The 27,680-nt window shown below is 39.3% G+C and overlaps 1 protein-coding gene across 13 annotated transcripts in view; it reads right to left on the minus strand.

Annotated features, from left to right (window-relative positions):
* The window catches only part of RFX3 (regulatory factor X3), a 291,507-nt gene that overhangs the window by 8,670 nt on the left and 255,157 nt on the right, over nt 1-27,680 (minus strand). For 12 of the 13 annotated variants that reach the window (XM_079790204.1, XM_079790195.1, XM_079790206.1 and 9 more), the window contains 3 exons: nt 22,335-22,543; nt 17,051-17,204; nt 795-837 (listed from right to left, as the gene is read on the minus strand). In XM_079790204.1, coding sequence (XP_079646330.1) covers nt 795-837; nt 17,051-17,204; nt 22,335-22,543 — 406 coding nt within the window. The remainder of the gene's footprint in view (nt 1-794; nt 838-17,050; nt 17,205-22,334; nt 22,544-27,680) is intronic. The other variant, XM_079790197.1, reaches the window with a different exon arrangement.

Below are 27,680 nucleotides of genomic sequence, written 5' to 3' on the forward strand. Positions count from 1 at the left end.
GTTATTCTCACCTGCCTTTGTGCATTTTGTCCCTGACTCCAGAACTAAATTCTTTAAAACCTCAAGCTATCTTCACTTCTTGGTTTTTTTTTGAAGAAAGGTCTACATTTTCTACGGTGCTTGTTTATTAGAAATTTTATATTTTTATAAAAACTGGGCTGGTTTTCTATAGGATTTTTACTGCTGCTGTGTGCTCTATTCCAACCTTCCCCCCGCCACCCCTCTCTGTAGTTTGGTAGATCAAGAGTTTCTTCAGGAATATATGTCCTATTGTCATATTAGAGTGGTGATGCTGGTATAATAATTTAAAGAGAATGTATGTTATCCTTTCCATCTATACCACGATTGATCTTGCTTCTCCAGTAAACATCACAGCTCTTTCCGAGTTCCTTTTCCATTGAGAAGCATGAAGTGGTGATAGGTAGGCTGAGGAATCTTTTTTTCCTTGCCTGAAAGGCCTTGAATACAGATATTTAGACCAACTTTTATGCCTTTTCTCTAGGACTCTGCAGATGGTCAGAAATAATGAACTTATAATGAACTTCAGGCAAAAAGCCACAATGAGCTTGTAACTGTGTTTAAATTCATTTCTTGTACTTAAGGTACCTCACATAAAGAAAGCACAGAAATGGAGAAATAATTAAGGATTCCGAAGACATCACAGCCATATTCACCTCGGACTGTATGCCATTTCCACAGAGTAAGAGTGCCAGAGACATACACTACATTTTCCTCTGTGAGAATTTCCCAGTCAAATAAAGTCCTTAAAAGTGTACATTATTTTAAATTCTTACCTTTATCCAGATTTCCAGGAGACACAGCATTTAAATCGCCAAACTGCAAAACAGGCATTTGTGCAACAATTACTACCAGGCCGAATAAAAAAATATTCTCAGTCTGCGGTAAAAACACCACACTGTGGTTTTTTAAAACTATAAACTAGTGACCGTTTTGCTCTCTAACTACATAGGTCATGCAATTTTTCAATCAAACTTGTCGAATTTGAACAGTTTGAATTGTGTCACAATTTAGCTGTCTTAGTCTCCTTGCAAAAGGCTACCAATTTTCTCTGCCTTCCACACTCCATTTTACTTTTATTATTTCAATGCAGCAGCAAGGAAATAGGGGCCTGACAGCCTGGACGAGCCTGGACGTGGTGCAATCAATGTGGAAAGGCCCCGACGAAGCAGGCGCACCCTCCAGGCCCACGCCCAGTCCACGTCCACGAGTCCACCTGGAGTTTACAGGAGAAAAACATGGCCCAGCTGCTTGGTTGAATTCTGTTTTTCAAGCTTTTATTAGTTGAAATGAAAAACATAATAGGAGCCCCAGAGTTGAGAGTATTTACTTTTATAAAAAGGCTTTTCTTTTTGTAAGTTGCTGTTCTTATTTAATAAGATAATAGGGTTCCACTTTTAACAAAGAAAGGCATCTGATCGTTCCGAATGCCAACCAAACAGAGCTTAAAGTAATATGGAACAAGGTCTAACCTTCAGCTTAGGCTTTATTTTCTACCTCCATTCACGAGCTTGATGATAATTTTACAATGGGATAATACATTCTGAGAGTCTCAGGGTGGACAAAGATGAACAAAATATACTAAATAAAAAATTGAGGAGCGAAGTTAACAAAGCTAATCAGAAAATGGTGAAGTAAAACCTAAATTTATCCACTTTTTAAATGGAAAACATTATATATTTTTTTAAAGCTGAAGATTCAGAATAAGTCATCATTAGAAATTCAGATTTCTCAACAGACTCAGATAGGGTGAGACAGAAATTCTACTTACATTCAGAAGTTTGCTTAGAAAGAGTTCCATGATAGAAGTATTTTTTTCATCTACAAGGTATGTCTATGAAGTAATAAAACTGATCTTATTTTGCAAACATTCACATTTTTTTAACCTAAACATGTGCTGTTCTTATAGTAGCTACCTTAGGAGTTTATACACTTATTCCAAAGTCCAAAGTTCTGGAATTTCTCTTTGACACTTTCAAGAGTTAGTTTACATATTATTCAAGAAAGCCCATCTTATTATTTTACATCCAGTTGTAACTCCAAACAGCCTTCCAAATTTCATTCACTGCAGTTGGTGCTGGGATGATTTCTGACTACTCACCAAAATCAAATTCATCTTTCACAATCTACGATATATTTAGAATAATGTCATTTTAGTCTTTATTATTTCTTGGCAGTTCAGAGACAGTTTGAAAAGAGGCATTCCACAACATTTTATGCCATAATAGTGTTACTGGAACAATGTGTAGCCTTCGAGGTGACTGATTTGAAGGGGACAAGGGCCTCCCCGATACATGGCTCCTAGTATGTTTGTTAGGAAGACTGTCCCATTCATTACTTGATAGGTACATCCCACAGGGAAACAAGTATAAAACCATAAACACTGAACTGTTGTTTTAAAGTTGGTCCTGATCACATGGGTCAGAACCTTATATTAGCCAAAATAAAACATTCAGAGTGAAAGTTACATAAAATTTCTTGAATTAAAGAATATAATACAAGCAGCAACAAAAATCAATGAGACTATATTTTTGGTATTATTTAAAAATTTTAGAGCTATAAACAGAGAATGCCTAAAAATAAGGGATCTTTTATAAGTTATATCTAATTGATGTAATATGAGATTTTTATTTATTTGAAATAAATACTTAACACTTAAGATTCAATTCTGGAAACAAGTTGGCAGGGATGATTCTAAAGCCAGGGGTGAGGAATGTTGGTCCGAGGTCCTCATAAGGCCCGCAAAATCATTTGGTCTGGCCAAGCCCAGGCAATAGGGGAGAGTTAATTAAATGTTTGACCAAATACAGCAGGCTAATTTTTAAGCTGATAATTTTGTATGGCCCGAGAATGATGTTATAAATATCCAAATGGGCCTTGTCAGAAAAAAGGTTCCCCAACCCTATTCTAAACATACCTCTACACCTATGAAAAGTGAATATTCCATTTGTTTTTGACAAATTTCTAAAAGTTTTTGGGACTAAATTATTATTGCCATTAATGAACAATAATCTACACTAATAAAAGAGAAAGATGCTGCTGAAACCAGTTTGGCTCAGTGGATAGAGCGTCAGCCTGCGGACTCAAGGGTCCCAGGTTCGATTCCGGTCAAGGGCATGTACCTTGGTTGCGGGCATATCCCCAGTAGGGGGTGTGCAAGAGGCAGCTGATCGATGTTTCTCTCTCATCGATGTTTCTAACTCTCTATCCCTCACTCTTCCTCTGTAAAAAATCAATAAAAATATATTAAAAAAAAGAGAAAGATGCAAATTGACTGTACCTTCGTGACGCCCACCAACTAGTCAGGAGTGAGTATGCAAATTAACTCCACAAAGATGGAGGGTTAATTTGCATACGCAGGCACCGCCCCAGCCGCTTGGGGCCTCTGGGCAGCGTGAGAAGGCGGAAAGGCAGCTCTGGGCTAGAGCGAAGGCGGTGCTGGCAGCCAGGGGAAGGAAGGCCCACTCTTGCACAAATCTTCGTGCATCAGGCCTCTAGTACTATATAACGTGAAAACAAAACTCTGAACACAGTTGAAAAATTTCTTTAAAAGAAACACTGTTTTTAGTTGCTGCTTAACTGAAACTATGACAACTTCCTCAATACAAAGATTTTTCCATAGAAAATTTCTGCTTAATCTAAATGGATATATTTGATTTTACAGTATGCTAAAAATAAAAGCCCAAACAACTCAAATCTTAGGGATTGTTATCATACTAAATGCTGTGTGCTGTGCCATACACTGTGTGCTGGACACTATAAAAAATCTTAGGGACACTGTCAGCATCTCTAGGTATCTCTAAGATCAATGACAAAATTCCATCCATAGAGCAAATAGAGAGAGTAGATTTAAAATTAAAATATCTTGTGTATAAGGAGTAAGATTTTGATATTTTATATAGCTGAAGATAAAGGTTTTCCATGCATTTTACATGTGAGAAAAGAATATACATGTAATTAAGAGAAAACCCTTTAATCCCATAGGGAGACTGAATAAGATGAAGAGAATCAGTCGTTCACTTATTATTCAATAAATATTCATTTAGAACTTACTATGTGCTAGGCACTGTGCCAGCCAGCTCCAATCAGATCAATTTGAAAATATTCCCTCTCTTTGGAGGTGGGTATCAGAAGTTGCTCATATTATGAAGGATAGGTAGTTTTGCCGTAAGTGAGTCAAACTCGGAAACCTTCGAGGAGGTTTTAGAATTATAGGGTCATTAGAAAGGGAAATCAGTTGCAGGGAGTTTTGGAGCAGAAGGAAGTATAGGAACGGTGATAGGGAGGACTGAGAACAGCTTGAGCAAGGCAGTGTCACAGACAGGGGACAGTGACAAGTCCCGAGGTTAAGCTAGCACAAACCAGAACAGGAGGAGGAAGATATCATGATTTGGATGAAAAAAAAAAACGGAGGTTCATAAGAAAGTACAGAGATCACTGTACAGTTATAGCTCCAGAAATAGGACAATCTAAAATCTGTTGTAGCTTTCTAACTTCCTTACTGCACAGGGGACCGGCGGGGGCTACTACTCACCGAGGTAACTTCCTACAGCTGATAACACACTTTCATGGTTCAGTACATGGCTAGCTTCCTCTCACATATTATGACCTCAAGTGTCACTTTCTCAAAGTCACTTCCTCAGAGGCTTTTCCTGACAGCCCTAAGCATCACGGTTGCTGTCATTCTCCATCACTTCCCTCAAAGCACCTACCACAAGGTGTAACCCTGACTTTGCTTCTTCACCTACTGTCTTCCCAACCCCAATGCCAGTGCACAAGGGTAGGGACCTTATTTGTCCTCTTCATAAATATATCCCAGAATCTGGTAAACAGCTCCTGACAGATATTAAAGGCTGAATAAATACCAAATGAATGAATCTGCCTCCTCATTTCATACTCACATAAAAGCTTATAAATTTGGCAAGGTAGAGGACTTAGGTTTAATCTTACAGCTACTGAAAATAATTAATTGATTTGTCTAACATTATGTAGGAAATACAGTGGTGTTAGATTTGAAACCAGACATTGTGATCCTTAAGACATTGTGATCCTTATTTAGAAATTAGAGAGGGGGAGGAAGGGAGGGAGAGAGAGAGGGGGGAGAGAGAGAGAGAGAGAGAGAGAGAGAGAGAGAGAGAGAGAGAGAGAGAGAATGTATGTTCTAAGGAATATAGATTAAGGAATTTTAAATGTGCTCTGGAGTTAGAAAGCATATGGCCTTTGATGTATGTAGGAATTAAAATTCTAGATAGAAAAATAGGGAATGTCATAAAAGTCAAAATAGAATGGAATATTTCATTTTGAAAGCCCCCATCTTATGGCCTTATAGGTGAATGAAATTCTAGGACTTTATAAATAGTATTTGACCATTGAGTTTTGAAGACAAAAACTGAATAGGGCTACAAGCAGTTCTGCCTGAGAATGAAAATGGTCCTTAGGCTTTGACTTAAGGTCGTTGACACTATAAACTCAATCTAGGGCTGAAGGTTTATGTGTACTGACCAAGGCATATATGACATGGATAGGCTGTGTGTGTGTGTTTGGCAGAATGGAGATAACACACAACCAGAAACAGCTGATGAGCTCAGGTGAATGCAAGCCCTGGTGTCACCAACTGCTGCTCCCTCTGCTCTTCTGAGAAATCAGTAAAGGAATAAGGCCCTTTAAAAGTTACCCTATAGCCGCAAAAAAGCTTGTTCACATGCAGATTTTGAACATCCTGGCCCGATTCTAATCTCTGAACATTCTTCCCTTAGATTGAATTTTGTCATGTTCTGAATTTTACAAGAAAGCTGCGCATTCTCTTTTAAGTTCTATTAACCAAAGTTAGTAAAACAGATGACAAAAAAATTAGGTGGCAGCAACTATTTTGGATGTTTTTGATGGTGGAGAGAAACATCTTGAAATTTCAATTGTCAGGGATTTCAGAGCATTATAATTTTCTGTAAATGTCTTCCAAATGAGAACCAAATTAATCAAAGTGTTTTATATTTAGCTTCAGTACAGTGTTTCACAACTGAGGAAAAATAGTTACAGACTTTAAAATGATTTCCAATTTTATAAAATTTTCAAGGAATGCTAATGTTGCATTTGGTAAAATCTTATGTTCCTGGTTATTTTTTCCCCTGTAAGTGGTCTTTTCTATGTATTTCCAAACAATTCTATTGAAGACTTCTAAGATGGCCACGATTTCTGCCAGTGTGCTTTACACCAAAGCAAATTCTGCCCTACAGCCACTGTTTGTCCTGCCCCTTGGGCTAGCCAGCTGTCCTGGCAACACGCGCTGTTGGCCACTCTACATAGGTAGCATATTTTCATCATGATTCTAACTGTTGAGGCTTTTTTGCACTCCTCTGCCCCCTGAGAACACAGTAATGAATGCAATTATGTACATTTATATCATTTCAAGTGAGTAAGAATACAGGCCTTAGTTGCTTTTGAGGAGAAAAGTAGTCTCAAAAATAGAACATGTAACACTACCATTAGGTCAAACCAAGAGGGCCCTGTGTCCTGAGCCCCACCCAGAGAGATCCTTGCTCTGGCTTTCCTGTGTTTGTGCCCTCCTCCTGATGTAGGAAGCCAACTGGGCCAAGTGGATGTACCCTCTGGGGCCTGGGTTTCCCTCCCAACCCCTAGACCATAATCCTATTATCCGAGACCCCAGAGTTCCCTGCCCAATGACCCTGAATCCTTTCTATGCCTGTGTCGGTCTCTTCTCCAAGTCTACCCTTTAGAAGAAAGAAGGCATAGCCAAAGAGGGGCAGCTGTCTGCAAAGAGTGAGCAAAATCTGAACATGGGCTGGGGAGTCCACAAGCATGAGCACACGGCTGGCTATGCAGAGCACAGGATGGGGAGGAACGTGAAGCGAAGGGAAGTGGTCTGGGGCCAGAGGCTGGCCCAGGAGCAGGCGGTGTCTTTGTCACCACTTTCTGGCACAGAATTGGAGGAGCCAGAGATTTTAAATTTAAACTCAGCCTTCCAAGTTGTTATCAAGATACATTTATCAACCTAGGTGGACAGAATAGCTTTACTTATAGTTGCTCCATAACTTCAAAAATATTTAGACATAAGGGCGCCGTAGGCCCTGCAAATATCAGGGTTGGGCCTGCCAGTATATCCTTTATGGAAATAAAACTGGTTGGAAATAAAGAACTTCAGTGCTCCTTAAAGCCACTTTCAACAAGAAACCACGGCATTAGTTTAATACAATACATAGCTACTCCTTAATTTTGATTATATCACCTCTATTTTTTGGAAACGACTAACTGAAGAGACAATGGGGTTTGGGGTGTGAAAACGTGTTCTCTTTATAACAAGAAAACCTTTACAACTAGCATATTCTGAATGTCTACTAACAAAAAGTGGAAAGGAGGAGGGTGGAGGACTATCACAATGCACCCTGCAATGCAGAGAAAAGAAGCCTGGAAGAAAATAATGAAAGCTTACATGGTAGCATCTGGTTTGTGTATGACTGTGAGTGTGGGTGCTTTGCAGGGAGCTGTATTATATGGATAAAATAAATTAGTCCCTATTCTGAATCTGTCTCCAAACAATTTATATGGTGAAAAATTAAAATGTGGATTGAGGCCATCTGAGTGAGAAAGTCCTACTTTCTCCAGTTAGTTCTACCACTTGCTAGTTCTGATTTTAGGCAACTTTCCACCAATGTTCCTCATCTCTTGTAAGGTTATGGTGAATATTAAATGAGAATGTAAAACACCTAGCACAAGGCCAGTCCTCAATTAAAAATAATAATAATAAATAATAAGCTGTATTATAAATAATGTAATTTTTGACTAGTGTGCATTATATTTTCCCAGCTACTACTATACCAAGATAGTTTCCTTTCCTGCAAATGATTTTTAACTAGCACTATGATTCATGACTTTAAAAATAGTCTGTAACAAGTCTACTATTCCTCAGGTACATTATCTGCGTGTTTCCTAGTTGCACTAGAACAGTGGTCGGCAAACTCATTAGTCAACAGAGCCAAATATCAACAGTACAAAGATTGGAATTTCTTTTGAGAGCCAAATTTTTTAAACTTAAACTACATAGGTAGGTACATTGTTATTAACTTAATTAGGGTACTCCTAAGCTGCCCTTTGCTAAAAACTCAAGGGGCCAAAGAGCTGCATGTGGCTGGCGAGCCACAATTTGCCGACCACTGCACTAAAACAATGTTCACTGAAGTTAATTTTTATTAGTTTTCATTGGTTTTACATTAAGTATCCACCCTTATTTACCATTATTTTACTTCTATCAAATTGGACTTTTCCACTCAAATTTTACCCTAAAGCTTGCCTGTTGAATTACCATTGCTCTTTTCTAGTTTTTAGGTTTTAAAGATGCCCCCCCACCCCCCCACATTCTACTTTGAGTACATCAATGTAGATGAACCAAAACAATTTTCTTTTCTTTTTTTGGTTTTGTTAATCTTCACTTGAGAATATTTTCTCATTGATTTTTAGAGAGAGTGGAAGGGAGGGGGAAAGACAAAGACAGAGAACCATCGATGTGAGAGAGACATATTGATTGGTTGCCTCCTGCACGCGCCTCGACCTGGGCTGGGGATTGAGCCTGCATGCTCCTGATACATACCCTTGACCAGAATCAAACCTGGGAACCTTTGATCCAAAGACCAGTGCTCAACCCATGGAGTCAAACCAGCCAGGGAGACATTTTTCTTTTGATGGTAAATCCTTAAGAAATTTTTTCCTTAAAAAATATTACTAAAATGTTATCTTTTCATATTTATGTTCACAATTAAGCCATGTTTTGGGTTCTAATTTTATTTCAAAAAGTTGGTTATATAGTAAGCTTAGATATAATATTAAATACATATAAATTATGACAATTTAATTACAATAGATTAACTATGAAAATCTTAGAAAATCCTTTTATGAGCAATCACAATTTATAGATTCCATAAATATATTAATGGACATTGTATGTTTTAAAAAATAAAGCGGAGATAAGTCCCGAGGTTTAACATAAGTAAGCATGATTTGCCCAAGATTATACCACTATAAATTAAGTAAAATTCAGTTATTCTGACCCAAAGTCCTACATTATTTCCAGGCATTAAATCTTTATTTACACAAATTATACAAAGAATCATGCAATTTCTATTGTGTAGTTCTAGAATAAAAGTAGAAACCAAATAGTATAGACCTAAGGTAGACTAGGGGAATTAAGCCTCTCTAACAACTGCTTTTTAAGATACCAAGTAAGAAAATCTGAATAGGCCGAGAACTATGAAGGAAATTGAAGCAGTAATCAAAAAACTTCAAATAAACAAAAGCCCTGGACCAGATTTTCACAAGGGAGTTTTATCAAACATTGCAAGAAGAAATAAAACCTATCCTCCTCAGACTATTCAAAAAAATTCAAGAGGAAGGAACACTTCGAAGCTCTTACTATGAAGCCAGCATTACCCTAATCCCAAAACCAGATAAAGACACTACAAAGAAAGAAAATTACAGGCCAATATCTCTGATGAACATGGAAGTTAAAATCCTCAACAAAATCCTAGCAAATCGGATCCAGCATTACATTAGAAAGATCATACACCATGACCAAGTGGGATTTATTCCGGGGATGCAAGGATGGTACAATATCTGCAAATCAATAAACATCATATATCACATAAACAAACTGAGAGATAAAAACCATATTATCATATCCATTGATGCAGAAAAAGCATTTGACAAAATCCAACACCCTTTCTTGATTAAAAACTCTCAGCAAGGTGGGAATTGAGGGATCATACCTCAACATCATAAAAGCCATATATGACAAACCTACAGCCAACATCATACTCAATGGGCAAAAACTAAAACCATTACCCCTAAGAACAGGAACAAGACAGGGATGCCCAATCTCACCACTCCTGTTCAACCTAGTACAGAAGTGCTAGCCATAGCAATTGGACAAGAAGAAGAAAAAATTAGAAAAGAAGAAGTAAAACTGATCTTATTAGCAGATGACATGATATTATAACATAGAAAACCCCAAAGACTCCATCAAAAAACAACTAGACTTAATAAATGAATTGGGCAATGTAGCAGGATACAAAATTAACACCCAGAAGTCTACGGCTTTTCTTTATACCAATAATGAACTCACAGAAAGAGATATTAAAAAAAAAAACAATCCCATTTACCATTGCACCAAAAATATTAAGATACCTAGGAATAAATTTAACTAAGGAGATAAAAGGACCTGTACTCAGAAAATTTCAGGATGCTGATAAAAGAGATAGAGGAAGACATAAACAAATGGAAGAATATACCACGTTCATGGACTGGTAGAATCAATATCATTAAAATGTCCATATTACCAAAAGTAATCTATAAATTCAATGTAATCACCATTAAATACCAATGGCATACTTCAAAGACCTAGAACAAACTCTCCCAAAATTCATCTGGAATAAAAAAGACCCCAAATAGCTACAGCAATCCTGAGAAAGAACAAAGTTGGAGGGATCACAATACCAGATATCAAGCTATACTACAAAGCCACTGTTCTCAAAACTGCCTGGTACTGGCACAAGAACAGACATATAGATCAGTGGAACAGAACAGAGAACCCAGAAATTGACCCAAGCGATTATGCTCAATTAATATTTGACAAAGGAGGCAAGAGCATACAATGGAGTCAAGACAGTCTCTTCAATAAATGTTTTTGGGAAAATTGACAGATACATGCAAAGAAATGAAATTAGACCACCAACTTACACCATACACAAAAATAAACTCAAAATGGATAAAGGACATAAGATGGGAAACCATAAAAATCTTAGAAGAGGCCATAGGCAGCAAAATATTTGCCGTAGCAATATTTTTACCGATACAGCTCCAAGGGCAATGGAAATGAAGGAGAAAAATAAACAAATGGGACTACATCAAAATAAAAAGTTTCTGCACAGCAAAGGAAACATCAACAAAACAACAAGAAAGCCCACCACATGGGAGAACATATTTGCCAATGTTATCTCCGATAAGGGTTTAATATCCAAAATTTACAGGGAACTCATGCAACTTAAAAAAAGGAAAATAAACAATCCAATCAAAAAATGGGCAGAGGACCTAAATAGACACTTTTCAAAAGAGGACATACAGAAGTCCAAGAGACATATGAAAACATGCTCACAGTCAATAATCATCCAAGAGATGAAAATAAAAAAAAACAATGAGGTACCATCTCACACCTGCCAGAATGGCTATCATCAACAAATTAACAAACGACAAGTGGTGGAGAAGATGCAGAGAAAAAGGAACCCTCCTTCACTGCTGGTGGGAATGCAGACTGGTGCAGCCACTGTGGAAAACAGTATGTGGAGTATCCTCAAAAAAGTAAAAATGGAACTGCCAGTTGACCCAGTTATACCACTTTTGGAATATATCCCAAGAAAACAGAAACACCAACCAGAAAGGATACATGCACTCCTATGTTCATAGCAGCACAATTTACAATAGCTAAGATTTGGAAACAGCCTAAATGCCCATCAGCAGATGAATGGATTAGAAAACTGTGGTACATCTACACAATGGAATACTATGCTGTTGTAAAAAAGAAGGAACTGGAGAGCATTATGCTAAGCGAAATAAGCCAGTCAGTGAAAGATAAATACCACATGATCTCACTCATTTGTGGAATATAAAGAACATTGTAAACTGATGAACAAAAATAGATACAGAGGCAAAGAAGCATCAAACAGACTGTAAAATTACAGCAGGAAGGCAGGGGAGGGTTAGGCGGGGTAAGAGATCAACCGAAGGACTTGCATGCATGCATATAAGCATAACCAATGGACACAAGACACTGGGTGGTGGAGTGAGGGCATGTGCCAGGGGTAGAGGAAACCGGGGGGAGGTCAATGGGGAAAAAAGGAGACATATGTACTACTATTTGTAATACTTTAAATAATCCTATATAATAAAGAGGTAATATGCAAATTAACCCTCAAATCTTCACAAGATGGCTGCCTATGACCAGTTTGAAAGGGGCATTACTGAGGGAAAACCAAACGACTGAACAAGCAGGCTGCATGGGGCAATCATGCTGGCAGGGGGGTTAGTGAGGGGCAACCAGGCTGACAGGGGGGCAGTTGGGGGTGACCAGGCCAGCAGGGGGGCAGTAAGGGGTGACCAGGCTGGCAGGGAAGGGGTAGTTTGGGGTGACCTGGCTGGCAGCGGGGGGCAGTTAGGGGTGATCAGGCTGGCACGCAGAGGCAGTGAAGGGTGATCAGGCTGGCATGGGGGGCAGTTAGGGGTGACCAGGCAGGCAGGCAGGTGAGTGATTAGGAGCCAGCAGTCCAGGATTGTGAGAGTGATGTCCAACTGCTGTGATCAGGCCTAAACCGGCAATCGGACAACCCCCAAGGGGTCCCGGATTGGAAAGGGTGCAGGCTGGGCTGAGGGGACACCCCCTGTGCACGAATTTTGTGCACTGGGCCTCTAGTAATAGTAATAAAAAGATATGAAGTAGGAGTTAGGTTAGGAGCAAGGAAGAGTTGGGCAGAGCCCCAGGTAGAACCAGTTACACAGTAGTCCAATGATGAGAAAAGCTTGGTGAATAAGATCAAAGAAAAGAACACTGTGATTGCAACAGGAGTAGTAAGAGGAAGGCTGAGGTTTAATCAGAGTCAGGACCTGACCTTCTGTACCTAGGAAAGAATTTGTTTCTTAACTAATAGAAGAGAAAGCTGCTGAAGGGTTTAAGTGCAGGTAACACAATAAGCTTTATATTTTCATAAGATGATACTGACTGCTCCATGGGGTGGTGGTAAGGAGCAGATTTGGTAATTGGTTGGATATAGGAGACCAGATAGAAATGTGAAAGATGACATTCAGGTATCCAGTCTGATTACCAGGGAGGACTGTAGTATCATTTACAGATTGTAGTATCATTAGCAGACAGACCAAGAGTTTAATTTTATTAAGTGTATAATAGCTCTCAATAAATAGTGACAATTATTGTTTTGTGGTTGTTTTTACTGATGATTGAAAACCACTTGCTGTGATTAGGGGTAATGGTGACTTTTTAGGTGTTGCTCCCACTGTGTACACAGGTACTTCTAGACTTGACATTTGCAAAGGGAAGTCACCTATGGGACTAATAATGCAACTGAACTTCAACATGAAAAAGCCTTTTTTTACATTCAATCTGACGTCTAGGATAGCTTAATATAACACATGAATAAACAGAATTCTTTTTTCTTGAATTCCCTTCTTTTCCCAAGAATCAAGAAAGTTTAGATATGATAATATGGCCATGCCAACTGGTCTATCCAGGGCTCACGTATGTTTGAGGCATCAATGTTCTACGGGGAGATCAAACATATAAAATTAGCCTTAATTGGCCTAGGCTAAATAATGAATGAGCAAAGACAGCTCAAAGGATTTTCCTATAAGTTGGGTAAGGGGATAGTAAGCAAACAAATCAAGAGGTGTACTTAGATCTTTGATCTTACAGAAAGTATTTCATACTTTATTTTATGACACAGATTCTACTTATATCAAACTAGAGGCCCAGTGCATTAAATTCGTGCATGGGCGGGGTTGTGTCCCTCAGCCCAGCCTGCACTCTCTCCAATCTGGGACCCCTGGAGGGATGTCTGACTGCCCAGTGGGATCGGGCCTAAATGGGCAGTCATACTTCCCTCTCACAATCCAGGACTGCTGGCTCCCAACCGCTGCTCGCCTGCCTGCTTGCCTGATTGCCCCTAACCGCTTGTGCCTGCCAGCCTGATCACCCCTAACCACTCCCCTGCCAGCCTGATCGACGCCTAACTGCTTCCCTGCCAGCCTGATTGCCCCTAACTGCCCTCCCCTTCTGGCCTGGTCGCCCCTAACTTTCCTCCCCTGCCAGCCTGGTCATCCCTAACTGCCCTCCTCTGTCAGCCTGGTCACCCCTAACTGCCCTCCCCTGGAGGCCTGGTCGCCCTTAACTGTTCTCCCCTGCTGGACTGGTTGCCCCCAACTTCCCTCCCCTGCAGGCCTGGTTCCCCCAACTGCCCTCCCTTTCAGGCCTGGTTCCTCCCAACTGCCCTCCCCTGCTGGCCATCTTGTGTCCACATGGGGGTGGCCATCTTGTGTGTAGGAGTGATGGTCAATTGGCATATTACCTCTTTATTATATAGGATTTTCACCTCATTTAATAATCTGTCATACCTACAAATACTGTTTACACATAGTGGGGGAAAAAAGACTGCCTATTAGAATAATTAGTTAGCAGTATCAACTATGTAAGGCTATTTTCATTTTCATTCTGGTGAGCCAGCGCTGCCTGTACAAGCATCTGAGAAGGCTGCTAAGTCTTCACACCTGGCTCACGACCACTGCCTTTGTTTTCTAGAGATGCCAGGAAAGTAAAGGCCAAGAATCAAGAGTGTCCACATGCTGTTAATGAGAACCCTTGTTATCATTATCCTGATCATTGTATTAATTAAGCCCTGAAGCGTATGAGGTGGATGGCAAATGTATGAAATATACCAGAAGGCATGTCTATTTCAGAAGTTTTGAGCCCTGAGTTGAGAAATTTTACAGTACTTAATCTACACACCAACTGGGCATTTTGCAACCAGGCATCTATAAAAGAACTAAAGAGAAAGAGGCACTAAGGGCACATCAAATCTCACACCTAAATAACTGGCATCATTTAAACACAAGCACCATTAATGAATATCAGACAAATACACAGACCAGAGATTTTAAAGGAGAAAGAGGAATAGTTTAACCCAGTGGTTCTCAACCTTTCTAATGCCGCAACCCTTTAATATAGTTCCTCATGTTGTGGTGACCCGCAACCATAAAATTATTTTCGTTGATACTTCATAACTGTAATTTGGCTATTGTTATGAATCATAATGTAAATATCTGTGTTTTCCGATGGTCTTAGGCGACCCTGCTAGTCGGACATCCCTTTCACAATCTAGGACTGCTGGCTCCCAACTACTCGCCTGCCTGCCTTCCTGATTGCCCCTAACTGCTCTGCCTGCCAGCCTGATCACCCCCTAACCACTTCCCTGCCAGCCCCTGATACCCCGGTCACCCCCAAATGCCCTCCCTTGCATATTCCCTCTTTATTAGATAGGGTTTTTTCTTTAGCATATTGGACAGTCCTAACTGTTTTGGCTCAGTGGATGGATGGAGCATTGGCCTGCAGAATCAAGGGTCCCAGGTTCGATTCTGGTCAAGGGCATGTACCTTGGTTGGGGGCACATACCCAGTGGGGAGTGTGCAGGAGGCAGCTGATCGATGTTTCTCTCTCATAGATGTTTCTAGCTCTCTATCCCTTTCCCTTCCTCTCTGTAAAAAATTAATATATATTATAAAAAAAGAAACATTTAAAATTCCTCCATATCTGCCTGGCTGGTGTGACTCAATGGTTGAGACCCCAGGCTGCCACTGCTGGCAGGGGATGGGGCCCTGGCCAGGCTGAGACCCCTGCCCAGGCTGCCATCTCAGCCTGGCTGTGGATAGCCCGGTGGGGGTGTGCGGCTCCAGCCCAGGCTGCCTTCACTGGCCTGAAGATAGCTTGGTGGGGGTGCACCGCCCTGCCGCTTCAGGCTGCTGCTGCTGGCTGGGTGATCATGCAGTGGGGGTGCCCGACCCTGCAGGCATGAGACCCAGACCAGGCAGCCGCCTCGGCCAGGGGATCATGCGGCTTGGGTGCCAGGCCCTGCAGGTCTGAGACCCCAGCCCAAGCTGTCCTCACCGCCAGAGGATCCTGCGGCTTGGGTGCGGGGCCCTGGCGGCCTGAGACCCCCAGCCCAAGCCGGCGCAGCTTGCCAGGGATCACTCGCGAGTCCCCGCTCCCAGCTCCTCCTGCCAGCGCGATTGGCCACCCGGAGTCCCGCCCCCACGCCTCCTGCTGGCCCAATCGTGGGCATAGCGGAGGGATGGTTAATTTGCATATTACCCTTTTATTATGTAGGATACTCAGAGAGGACCTTGAAGTATATTTTTAAACTTATACCTTTACTAGTATATTTATTAAACTAGGAAATGCATATAATACACTTATTTTCACTTCTTAAATTTAAATAAGCACATATACGAAACTTCTTTATTGCTGTGGGTAATTTGTAATGTTGCCTTACCTGGTATAATCCTGCAAGACTTCAAGTACCCCCATTCAACACAACGAAATGAGCCAGTGCTGAATCATTTGAGCATTTGCATTTATTCCTAATTATATTAACAAACCCTTGTTTATGGTAACTTCAGAGTTTTAGCTTTTACACATTTGTTGAAAATAATACATTTTGCTTACTATTTAAAAATTCTGAAGAGGAGAGTTTTTTCGTCACATCTAGTCATTAGAAGCAAGGCTCTGAAAATCTGACTGAGTATTCAAACCAGATCTCTACCACTTAGCTATGTAATAATCTGTGTCTTAGCTTCCAACTTGAATCTCAGCTGCTCATCCATAAAACAGTACCTAACTCAAAGACTTGTTGTGTTAAATGCTTTGTTGCATGGAAAGGACTTAGAATTGTGCCTACCACATATAAGTGCCCCAAAATGTCAGCTATCATCATCATCATCATCATCATCATCATCATCATCATCATTATCATCATCATTGCCTCCTGAAACAGAATCATTCATTTTTGGACACTGGGAAAAAGTCTACAAAATACATTTAACTTTTCCCCTCTGTGTTCTTAGTCCTTAGTTTTATCAGAAGCATCAACCTTTCTTATTTCCCAATTAGATTTTTTTTTTAGTCCAGTGATTCTCAAACTTTTCTTTTACATAGGTACCATTATAACAAATTCAAACATTCCAGGAACTTCCACATGACATAATTTATAATTTTAGAATCCTCTGATTAAGAAAATACATATGAACAGAGGAACTTAAGGACCCTCTGAAACAAATCCACAGCCCCTCCAGGGTCTAAGGCTTATTGGGTAGGAACCATAGCTTTAATCAATAATGAATATATTTAGATTATAATGTAATTCAGGTTCTTTTTAAAAACCTCGTGGGTCATAGTTCTTTCAGTTTCTCTTACCTCGCCCATGACTGCTATGGGTGTTTCTCCTGTTGCCTGAGCAACACGATGCTCTACTAAGTAGAACATATACTCGTCATAGAGTAGACGGATCAAGTGGAAGGAGCCAAAACTAGCAGCACTGCGTAAGGTTAAGTCCCGAATAACCATTGAGCTGTTCCAAGAGAAAAGACAGATGCAGCCAATATTAGTGACGAGGATTAGAGTTCAACCTACTTTTTCTCTTAAAAGAAGTCAAGTTGGAGGTCTGAAAGATGGGTATGGCACACAACCTGCCATGCAATAATTTCATGATTAAAAGCAGTTGGCTCAACTCTTTGAAACAGGGTGGTAAAAGAGGTAATCCTCAGTGACACTTGATTAGGACTTTATTAGAGCTAGACAGGTTTTTATGGGAAAAGCCATTTTACTAACATAGGAAAGTCTGATGATTCCATTGAATTCTCATATGGGTCAGAATTGAATATAAAATAGTTTTGAAAGGTTGACAACTCATCACCACCATAAGAAAAAGCAACTCAAAGTGAAAATCTTATTGATGGGTAAACATTGTGTTTCCACCTCTCAATGACAGTGACTTTGATCAGAAGCATCAACCTTTGGGAAAAGATGTATTTGTGCCATACAAAGGTTATAAAACATACTAAGCAATGTGCTCAGATGTGGCAAAGTAGGATGTAGATGATCTTTACATTGATCTGTGCAAACTGGGGTGGAAGACAAATTTATTGTAATTCCAGTTTCTTACTGATTTCCACTTAAATTAAGGTGATTTTCCATGAAAAGTGTATTAAAATCAATGAAGAAATGCCTGTCTTTGAGAAATGTGAACTTTTAATTTATAAAATATAATACCAAAATATGAACAATATTAATAAAACTAGAGGTCTGATGCACGAAATTGGTGCAAGAGTAGGCCTTCTTCCCCTGGCTGCTGGCACCAGCTTCCCTCTGGCATCCGGGACCCGGGCTTCCCTTGCAGCCCCAGCTTTATCTGGAAGGTCGTCCTGGAGGATGTCCAGTCTAATTAGCATATTACGCTTTTATTATTATAGATACTAACAATGAACTTAATATTTAAATTGTAAACGAGTTTAAAATAAAATTTTGGTTTCACTGAAGATAAGCCAATCATTGGCTTGTCCATGCACTTCAAACCTCTTTAATATTTCTAATTAGAGTCAGGGTGGGGTATGTGTGGGGTGTTGTGGGGTGTGTGTGTGTGTGTGTGTGTGTGTGTGTGTTTATTGATTTTAGAGAAAGGAAGGAAGAGAGGGAGGGAGAAAATAAGGGAAGAAGAGAAAGAGATAGAGAGATAGAGATAGACATAGAGATAGAGATTGATTGGTTGCTTTCAGTGTGTGTCCCAAAAGAGGATCAAACCCTCAATCCAGATATGTGGCCTGACCAGGAATCGAACTGGCAACCTCCTTTTGGTGTACAGGACGATGTTCCAATCAATTGAGCCACCTAGTCAGGGCAATACCTAGCTATCTTTTAAATATACTGATAAGCATGCCATGAAATTATTGTCACATGTTTAGAAAAGAATCAGTTGAGTTATATTATTAATACTATGTCTACTTTATTCTCTCTGTGTTGGGCCTCTGCCCTACAAACCAAGTATTAAATGACATAATTAACAGTTTAATTAGAAACCTATTGTTGATTCAGACTTCTATAAGGCATGTTGCAAAATTGATTCCATTGAATTTCATGTTGCTAAGTTACCACAAATTCAACTCATTTTAAAATCAGTAATAAATGTTAATTATTTTATGATGGTGAAAGATACCCTTGTGTATTTGTCTTTATAATTCATGGTGTGAAAATGGAAACATTTACTCTAACACATGATACTCAATCCACCTCTTTGTGTATTTGGGGATATAACACACCCTTCCTAAGAAGAAAGGTGAGAACATCACACCTGTGACCCCCTTGGGAACTCTCTTTTCTTAATTTATTTTTATTGATTTTATAGAGAGACATGAAGGGAGGAAGGCGGGAAGGGAGAAAGGAAGGAAGAGATGGATGGAGGGAACGGGGGGGGGGGGGTGGGAAGAGAGAAAGAGGGGGAGAGAGAGAAACATCAATTTGTTGTTCCGCTTTTTAATGCATTCATTGGTTGTTTCTTGTATGTGCCTTAACCACGGCTCAAACCCACAACCTTGGTGAATTAGAATGACCCCCTAACCAACTGAGTTACCCAGCCAGGGCCTGAACTGTCTTTTTAACAGTGCTTACAGTTGATTTCAAAAGAGTGTTACTTTATGGAAGATTTATATATTGTCCCGTTGTAGTAAAGCTAGGTTCCCTGTGCCCCTTTTCAAATCACTATAAAAGCTATACATTTCATTCCTTAAAAATGGGATATTTGGTTATCCTGAGTAATGCTGTGTTCTGTTATCCACAAAACACACAAGCTGAGAAATGGCCCACATAACTTCTCCATTTATGCCCAAGAAAGACGGTGATTATTTTTTATCCACCTCCCAGGGAGCTAACAGTAGCCACTTAAAGCCAGGTTAGGCAAGGAGATCCCCCATCCAGAAAAGAGGGTGTTTTCAGCCATTCATCAACTGCCAGCTGATATCATGATTCCCTGCCAGTCCATTTCTATATTCGTATGCATGTAAATAGACACACAGAATCTTAGAAATTGTGAGATTAAATGGCTTCAGAAATTGAGAGTCTGCATAAGTGACTGCCAAATTCTTATTACAATGCCAAAAACTTAAAAAAAAATACCTGCAATTCTGTTTCTCTGATAGTTTATGAATGCAGTGTTCGTTACTCAATATGTTCTAATGCCTTAGTAAAAAGCAGTTCAGATTCTAAAGGCTTTTAGGTTTTTAAGCAATTGACTTTGCCTACCAGCAGGAGGTATGCATCTGTCAGAATATGCCTTCCCTTCTGTGGCCTTTCACTGTACGCCTTCAAGTCTTTTTGAAATGAAAATAATAACCATAATAGTGCCTAATAATAACAAGCCAATTATCCCCAACTCAGGGAGGACAGAGGGCAGGCAAGTGATGATCTGGGTTTGTGTATCTGTGAGAACAAAAATACAAGTAAGTAATTTTCTCTTTTCAACATAACCTGCAACACATTTCTGTGGAGACAAAGGCTCCAGGGGTATATTTCTAAAATGTTATCAACTAAATATAGTAAAAATAAAAACCTCCAGGAAGAAGTAAGGGTAGGCCTGACACAGCATCATCAGAAAGCAGTGAGAAGGGGAAAAAAACCCTTGCTTTTTCCGATATAGAGGATGTGCTCTGCTTTAGGTCATTTGGTTTTTGGAATAACCAGCTAGTAGAACTTCTGTTTCATCAATCATTCATGAAGCACATATACCATCTATTTAATTTTCTGAAGAAAAATGGATGAATAACAAATCAACTTGTAAGAAAATGGGAAAATATATGAAATCTTAAGAAATATTACCAAATTAAAAATTTGATTTCTACTATTACTGCTACTTTGAGAACACGGTGATGCTGTTTTCTAAATCTTTCCCATATATCCAGAGGAGATTCGAAACCTAGCATGGGCTTTACTGAAGCATACCAGCGGGTCATAGTCAGACAGTATCTTCACAAGGAAATCATGTGGGCCGCAGGTATTAGGTATGAGAGACAGAACTGTGGAATTATTTCATTCCAAAACCAAAAACAAAATAACACAAAACTGGCAAGCTTTCTTTCACTGCATTTGAACCTTTGCTAGACACTATTCTTACATCCTGAAAATAGTTTTCCAATTTAACTCTGAACTGAACGTATATAGTACATCTGCAGCTCTACTTTAAGAAATAAGAATTGGACCAAATCGGCTAAGAAAGCAAGTCACTTACAATAAAAACCAAAGGAACTACAATTATAATGAAAAGATATCTTTATAAGGGTGATCCAAACAAGATGAAATTCTATAGTCTGGGCTTACTGGATTCATGAGCACTACTAGTTCCTAAACTCTGTTACTTCTTCATATACCTCCTCTCCTCACAGCCAGCTTTGGACTCACAGCTGGCGTCTAGATGATAACCACGGTGTACCATAGCCACAGTCAGTGGTATATCCTGTGGCCACGTCACTACTTTCTGAGATGATACTTGAATGGCTGTATAGGATCAAAATTAGGAACCTGCCCAAACCTCAAAGTATATATGGTTTTTAGGCCCAAGCCAATGGGGTCACCTTTATCTAAAGAAGCAAAGAAATGAACCCACCATAAGAACAAATGCCAGGGTCAACAATATAGCTTATCTAACTTATGAAATGGAACTTCATCTGTCAATCCCATCCCAAGTATAAAAGGTATTATGCCATCTTGGGCTCTGCTTTAAACCCTTGGGGCAGACCTATGGTCAACAGCTTATACCAACATTTGATATCATATATCAGTTAATCTGAAAGCCTTTCTCCTCCAGGGTTCTTCTATGTCTACAAAAATATATATTTATGTCAACATTATTTCAGTAAAAAAGTGATACATTTTGTACTGGCTACTAGGTTATTGGATATTAAACTAGCTATGCATTAGAATAACCAGAAATAAGCTTTTAAAGAAAGAATTTTTTATTTATTCCTAATCATTACTCCCTTAACCATCAAGATTTTAATCCAGTAGAGGTTTGGGAGGTATGTAGATTTTTTTTTTTACACTAATTCTGATGTGCAGCTAGGTTTGAAAACAGTTGTAATTGATCAGTAAGAATTTAACTAGATGATTTTGAGCATGCATTAGAATCACCAGGACAACATTAAAAAATGCACAGATTGTTGGGCCTCACCTCTGCAGTTTCTGATTTAAAGAGATTTGGGGGAGGGGACCTGAGAATTTGTATTTCTAACATGTTCTGAGCCATTGATGCCACTGGTCTCTGAGAATCACTGAAGCAGAGAATAGGAAGAAGTGGTGCTGAGGCCTCAAGAAAGAAAAGCCCACATAATGTCTGTTTGCCAGAGGGAGGACTGTAGCCCCTTTCTTGCTGTGGTAAACACATTCTCTAGACTGGAGTCTTGGGGGTTCCCATCTGAGAACTCTAGGGCTCTGAGCAAGAGGCTTTCTGTTCCTAGCAGAAAGCTGAGTTTCATAAGCCTCCCGATAGGATTCCATAAAGTTGCAATCAATGAATTGGGTCGAAAATAATTACAACTGGAAGTTTCTACGAATTAAAGTCTTCACTTATTTATTTTCTTTTGTCTGAGAAGTGTGTACATTACACACATATTTGCAGACTATGAAAAATAAAGCTCAGTGAAAATTTAGATGGTACCTGTAGAAAGACCATTTTAGCAGAAACTGCCTGGCAGCTTTCGGAAAACTGGGCCTCCCTTCGTAGGGTTTCAGGGCTTGCATCATCACGTTGTCCAGCCATGCGGCCCACTGCTCCAGGGTGCTCTGCTGCTGGAGAGTCATCTTGAAGTCTGTTTCTAGTCTCTGAACCATGTTGTCATCACACTGGCACACCCAGGAAGCCTGCTCCTGGGACAGTACACACAAAGCAAAAGAAAAGTTCAACACATCTTTTCACTGAATGGCCGCACACAAACCATATGCACGAATGGGAAATTATAATGAAAGCTTCCAACTATTTAAATGAATTAAGAGAATGAATGACTACTTACCTGTCCATTGTTAAGGAAACTAACATCGCCTATGTGCATGAAAAAGTGATGTGACATAAAAACAAGACGTGGCTTTTCTACATGACCTAGTCTGTATGGAAAACTAACACACCTATAACTGAGGAACAATAGAAGCCTGAACCTACAGGATGCAAGGTCTTTTACTCTATTCAGTTTTTATGCTGCCTTCCCAAGTTCTCTTTTCCCTGCTACCAATCAAATAAAACTTTAAAGCCAATTTATCTGAGAAGATTTAGAGTAACTCAGATGGACAGATTCGATTGGCCAAAAGTAGTCTTTCAGGATGAAAACAGAAACAAACACTGAATAGTACTAGGTAGAAGTACATGCTGTATGAGTTTTATAAATGGGAAGCCAATCTCCAGGGCAGTCAAGGCAAGGCTATGAATGCAAATTAATCTACAGGACTGAGAACAACAACAAAAATACTTTTGAGAAAATGTAGATATGCTAACGGCCAAGAAACTCAACTCCTAGTTTTCCTTCTGGTTATAACTGGGAAGTTTCATGTTTGTGAGAGCAATGAAAACAGGAACTTTTAAGGCTACTTTTCAGTGGTTACCATTAAGTTCTATAATGTTTCCAATGTCTTTTAAGATTACAAAAATCACATATAGTCTCATGGTCAGAGTATAATTCTATACAATAAAAGGCTAATATGCAAATCGACGAAATGGTGGAACAACCAGTTGCTATGACGCACAGGGGGCAGACACTAAATGCAGGAGCTGCCCCCTAGTGGTCAGTGCGCTCCCACAGGGGAAGTGCCGCTCAGCCAGAAGCCCTGAGCTGGGCTCACAGCTGGCAAGTGCAGCAGTGGTGGCGGGAGCCTCTCCCGCCTCCCTAGCAGAGCTAAGGATGTCTGACTGCTGGCTTAGGCTCGCTCCCCTGATGACATCCCCTGGGGGCTCCTGGACTGTGAGAGGGCACAGGCCAGGCTGAGAGACCCCAGCCATATGCACATTGGGGGTGACCAGGCTGGTAGGGGAGAGCCATTAGGGGCGACCAGGCAGGCAGGCAGAGGCGGTTAGGGGTGATCAGGCAAGCAGGGGAGCAGTTAGGGGCATTAGGCGGGCAGGCAGGTGAGTGGTTAGGAGCCAGTGGTCCTGGATTGCGAGAGGGATGTCCGACTGCGGGATTGGGCCTGAACTGGCAGTCGGACATCCCCCACAGGGTCCCAGATTGGAGAGGGTGCAGGCCGGGCTGAGGACCCACCCCCCCGCATGAATTTCATGCACTGGGCCTCTAGTAATTTCATAATATAATATTCGACTGAGAGAAAGATGACATGGGTTTTATGTAGGGCCTGAATAGATTAAACTGAACTCAAGCAATTCATTTAATTTCAGTGGCCTCATTTTCCCCAAACATAAAATTAGAGAAATGAAATGTGACAGTAATTTTTAAGGTGGGTTCATGTGTCCAGATAATATTTTCAAGATAGGTTTTTGTGGAGGAGTATCTGTAAAGGTCCTAATTCTATACATAAAAATTGTGAATATGTGTGTATTCTTCTATAAAGTGTGTCTATAGCTTTCATTCTACCTACTCTCAAAGGACAAGTTCATGCAAATCAACAATTTCAACTAAATAAATCCCTAATCTGCATTCACTGGTTCCACCATTGCTCCTGATCCTATAAACTTCACCTATTCAAGAGACATTTCAACAGGGAGGTGCTTCAGACACAAAATGCCAAACTTCCCACTTTATTTCCCCAGGGAAATCTTTGATTTCTTCTATATTTCCAGCTGATGATACCATCTACTACCATTCTTTGTCTTATCTACTTACTCATAAACACTTTCTGATTTTACTTCCTAAATACCACTTTTAAAAATTTTAAGTACATTAAAATGTGACAATAGAAAAATAACCAATACAAATAATAAAAAAGAAACAAAATATTAAGAAAATCTAAATGCCAACATAGGTAACTACAGCATGCTACTGTGTATACCTTTCAATTTTTTCACATGCCATATGAATATGCATGTATGTATATGCATATATAAATAGTTAAAATAGGATCATATGATACATTCTGCTAGATATTCTGCCTAGTTTTACTTAACTATATATGATAACCACCTTTCCACTTTGGCAAATATAGAGCTATATTTAATGTTCAATGATTAAGTTTGCTTCAATGCATGAATATAGAACATAACCAATTCCATACAACTAGACATTTCTGTTCGTTACAATTATTTACTAGTAGGAATAATACCAGAATTAGCAATCTTGTAACTATATCATTGCTTTTTTTTGCACTTCTTTCTGTATGACAGAATAATAGAATAGTTATGATACTTCAAAATACACTGTCAAATAACTCTCAGAAATGATATATCAATTTAAGAATTCAGGAGAATACCCAGGGAAGTATTGTGGCCATAAGGAAGGGACAGGGGAGGTTGTTTTTGTGTGTTTTTTTTTCATTAATGTCTAAACATTTTTTTGTTGTGGTAAAATAACACATAAAATTTATCATCTTAACATTTTTTAAGTGTCTAGTATAGGAGTGTGAACTATATGTCCTTATTGTGCAATCTATCTCTAATATTTTTTCATTTTGAAAAAATGAAATTTTATACTCACTATAGGCGACATTATTTTTATGTGTTTGTGCATTGATAATTGAGAGGAGGAACTTATTGGTACACCAGAAGAATTTCATTTAATTTCTTACTATAAATTCAAACTCACTATTTCCTTTAGAAGTTAGTTTTTGCCATGAAAAATAATAATCTACAACTAAACTTAGAGAAATAAAGTCACAAGACATTATTGTGGCTTTTCAAACTACTTTATAATATAATTCATTTGCTACTCTCAAGACTGAAAATATAGTAACAGTAGAGTATATTGTAAACATTCCCTTCTGAAAGGAATTTGGATATTTCAGTTCTATAATCAGTAGTTTTAAAATCAGATTAAAAAATCTTATTGTTGAAAGTATTACATGTGTCCTCTTACCCCCCACTGACCCCTTCTAGCCCACCCCCACCTAGTGTCTGTGTCCATGGGTGTATGTATATATGCATACAAGGTCTTTGGTTGATCTCTTCTTACTCACCCACCCACCCTCGCCTTGCCTCTGAGATTCCAGTATGTTCCATGCTTCTGAAATAAGTACTAGTATATGCAATAGTTAGGTTATTGGGTCAACCCACTGAAACCTACTTAGTCCATAATGTAGATGGAAAACTATCATTTACACATAAAAAATTAGAAAATAATACCATTATAATACTATCAATTAAATAAAACAAAAATAACAATACTGCAATAGAAAAATTATCCTGAGGAAAAGAAGATTTAACTAGAGAATTATGAAGTGGTAAAAGATATATGAATATCCAGAAAGAAACTTTTTAGTACATTCAAGCTCTTAGAGTATGATAGTATTGACCCTTATATGTAATTTCATGGACTTAAAGTTTCCTTATTAAAAGAGCATCATCCTTATATGGGTCAGTCTTACTGAAGTTTACCTAGTAGGGGCAGGGCAACTTCCAAATGAAGAGGAGGGTTATAGAGGTGGAACGCTAGGCAGTGGACTGAGAAAATCTGGCAAAAATTGGAACAGAAAAGGAAAGAATAAAGGAAGTTAAAGTTCGAATATGCTACCTGAAGAAAGAGATTACTCATTAAAATGAAAAGAGGTGTGAGACATATGTACAGGAAAAGGAAGGGTATACTACTATGTCCATGATCTTCGGAGGAAAAGCCAGAATATTTGGAGGATAAGTGTTTTGTTTTAATATGTTTTTACTGATTTTAGAGAGAGAAGGATTAGGAGAGAGAGAATTATCGATGTGAGAGCAAAAGTTCCATAGGCTGCCTTCTGCACGCCCCCTACTGGGGATCCAGCCTGCCCTGACTGGGAATCGAACCAGCAACCTTTCAGTGCACTGGATGACACCCAACCAACTGAGACACCCAGCCAGAGTAGAGGATAGGTGTTTAATCATACAGGTTTCAGTACAAATAACTGTCATGTGGACAGAGGAAAACTTGGTAGTTGAAAACAGAGGAAGGGAAAAGGTAGTCTCAAAGCTGGTGGGTGGAGAATGAGCAATAGAGTAGATACATAATTGACCATTTATATGCAAAGGTCTTTTCAAGGTTGTTGTTGATAAACCGAAAGAACTCATTTCTGTAAATACTTCATAGAATTGCAGGCATACAAATACACATATAAAAATAATGTTAACAGAAAATTTAAAATCTCAGATATTATTGGGAATCATTCATTTATTTTCTGTGATTGAACTTAAATTACTTTTTGAAACTAGAAGTTGCCTAACTACTTCAACTTTTCTGAAGATACTTTTAAAGGAAGATTTAAAAATGAATGAAGATTTGAAATAAACAATATAGTATAAATTTTAAGGCAACATAAACTTCTAATATTCTCATTGAAATTAGTTAACATAAATTCTATTAAAATATATAAAGCTAATGGCTTTGTAAACCATACTGTTTTGTCTTGTAAAGGTAATACATTTGCATGTATGTATAAATTTGTGTTTGTATATAGAGAAATTGATAAATATATAAAAAGATAAATAAAAAAGCCTTTATATACATCCCCCTGGCTGGTGTGGCTCAGATGGCTGGAGCATAGTCCAGGAGATAGCAGCTTTGAATCCTGGTCAGGGCACAGACCCAGGCTGTGGGATTGATCCCAGTCAGGGCATGTGCAGGAGGCAACCAATCGATGTTTCTCTCTCTCATTGATGTTTTCTTCTCCCTCTCTCTCTCTCAAATCAATTTTTTAAAAAGTTTAAAAAAACTTTATATACATCACTAGAGGCCTGGTGCATGAAAATTCATGCACTGGAGGGGAGGGTCCCTCAGTCCGGCCTGCCCCCTCTCACAGTCCGGGAGCCCTCAGGGGTGGGAGGCGACCCGGTGATCAGGGGAAGGTAATTCCCCATCACACCTCTGCTGCTGTTACTGCCGGC

The sequence above is a fragment of the Cnephaeus nilssonii genome (assembly GCF_951640355.1).
Source record: "Cnephaeus nilssonii genome assembly, chromosome: 14".
Taxonomy (NCBI): domain Eukaryota; kingdom Metazoa; phylum Chordata; class Mammalia; order Chiroptera; family Vespertilionidae; genus Cnephaeus; species Cnephaeus nilssonii.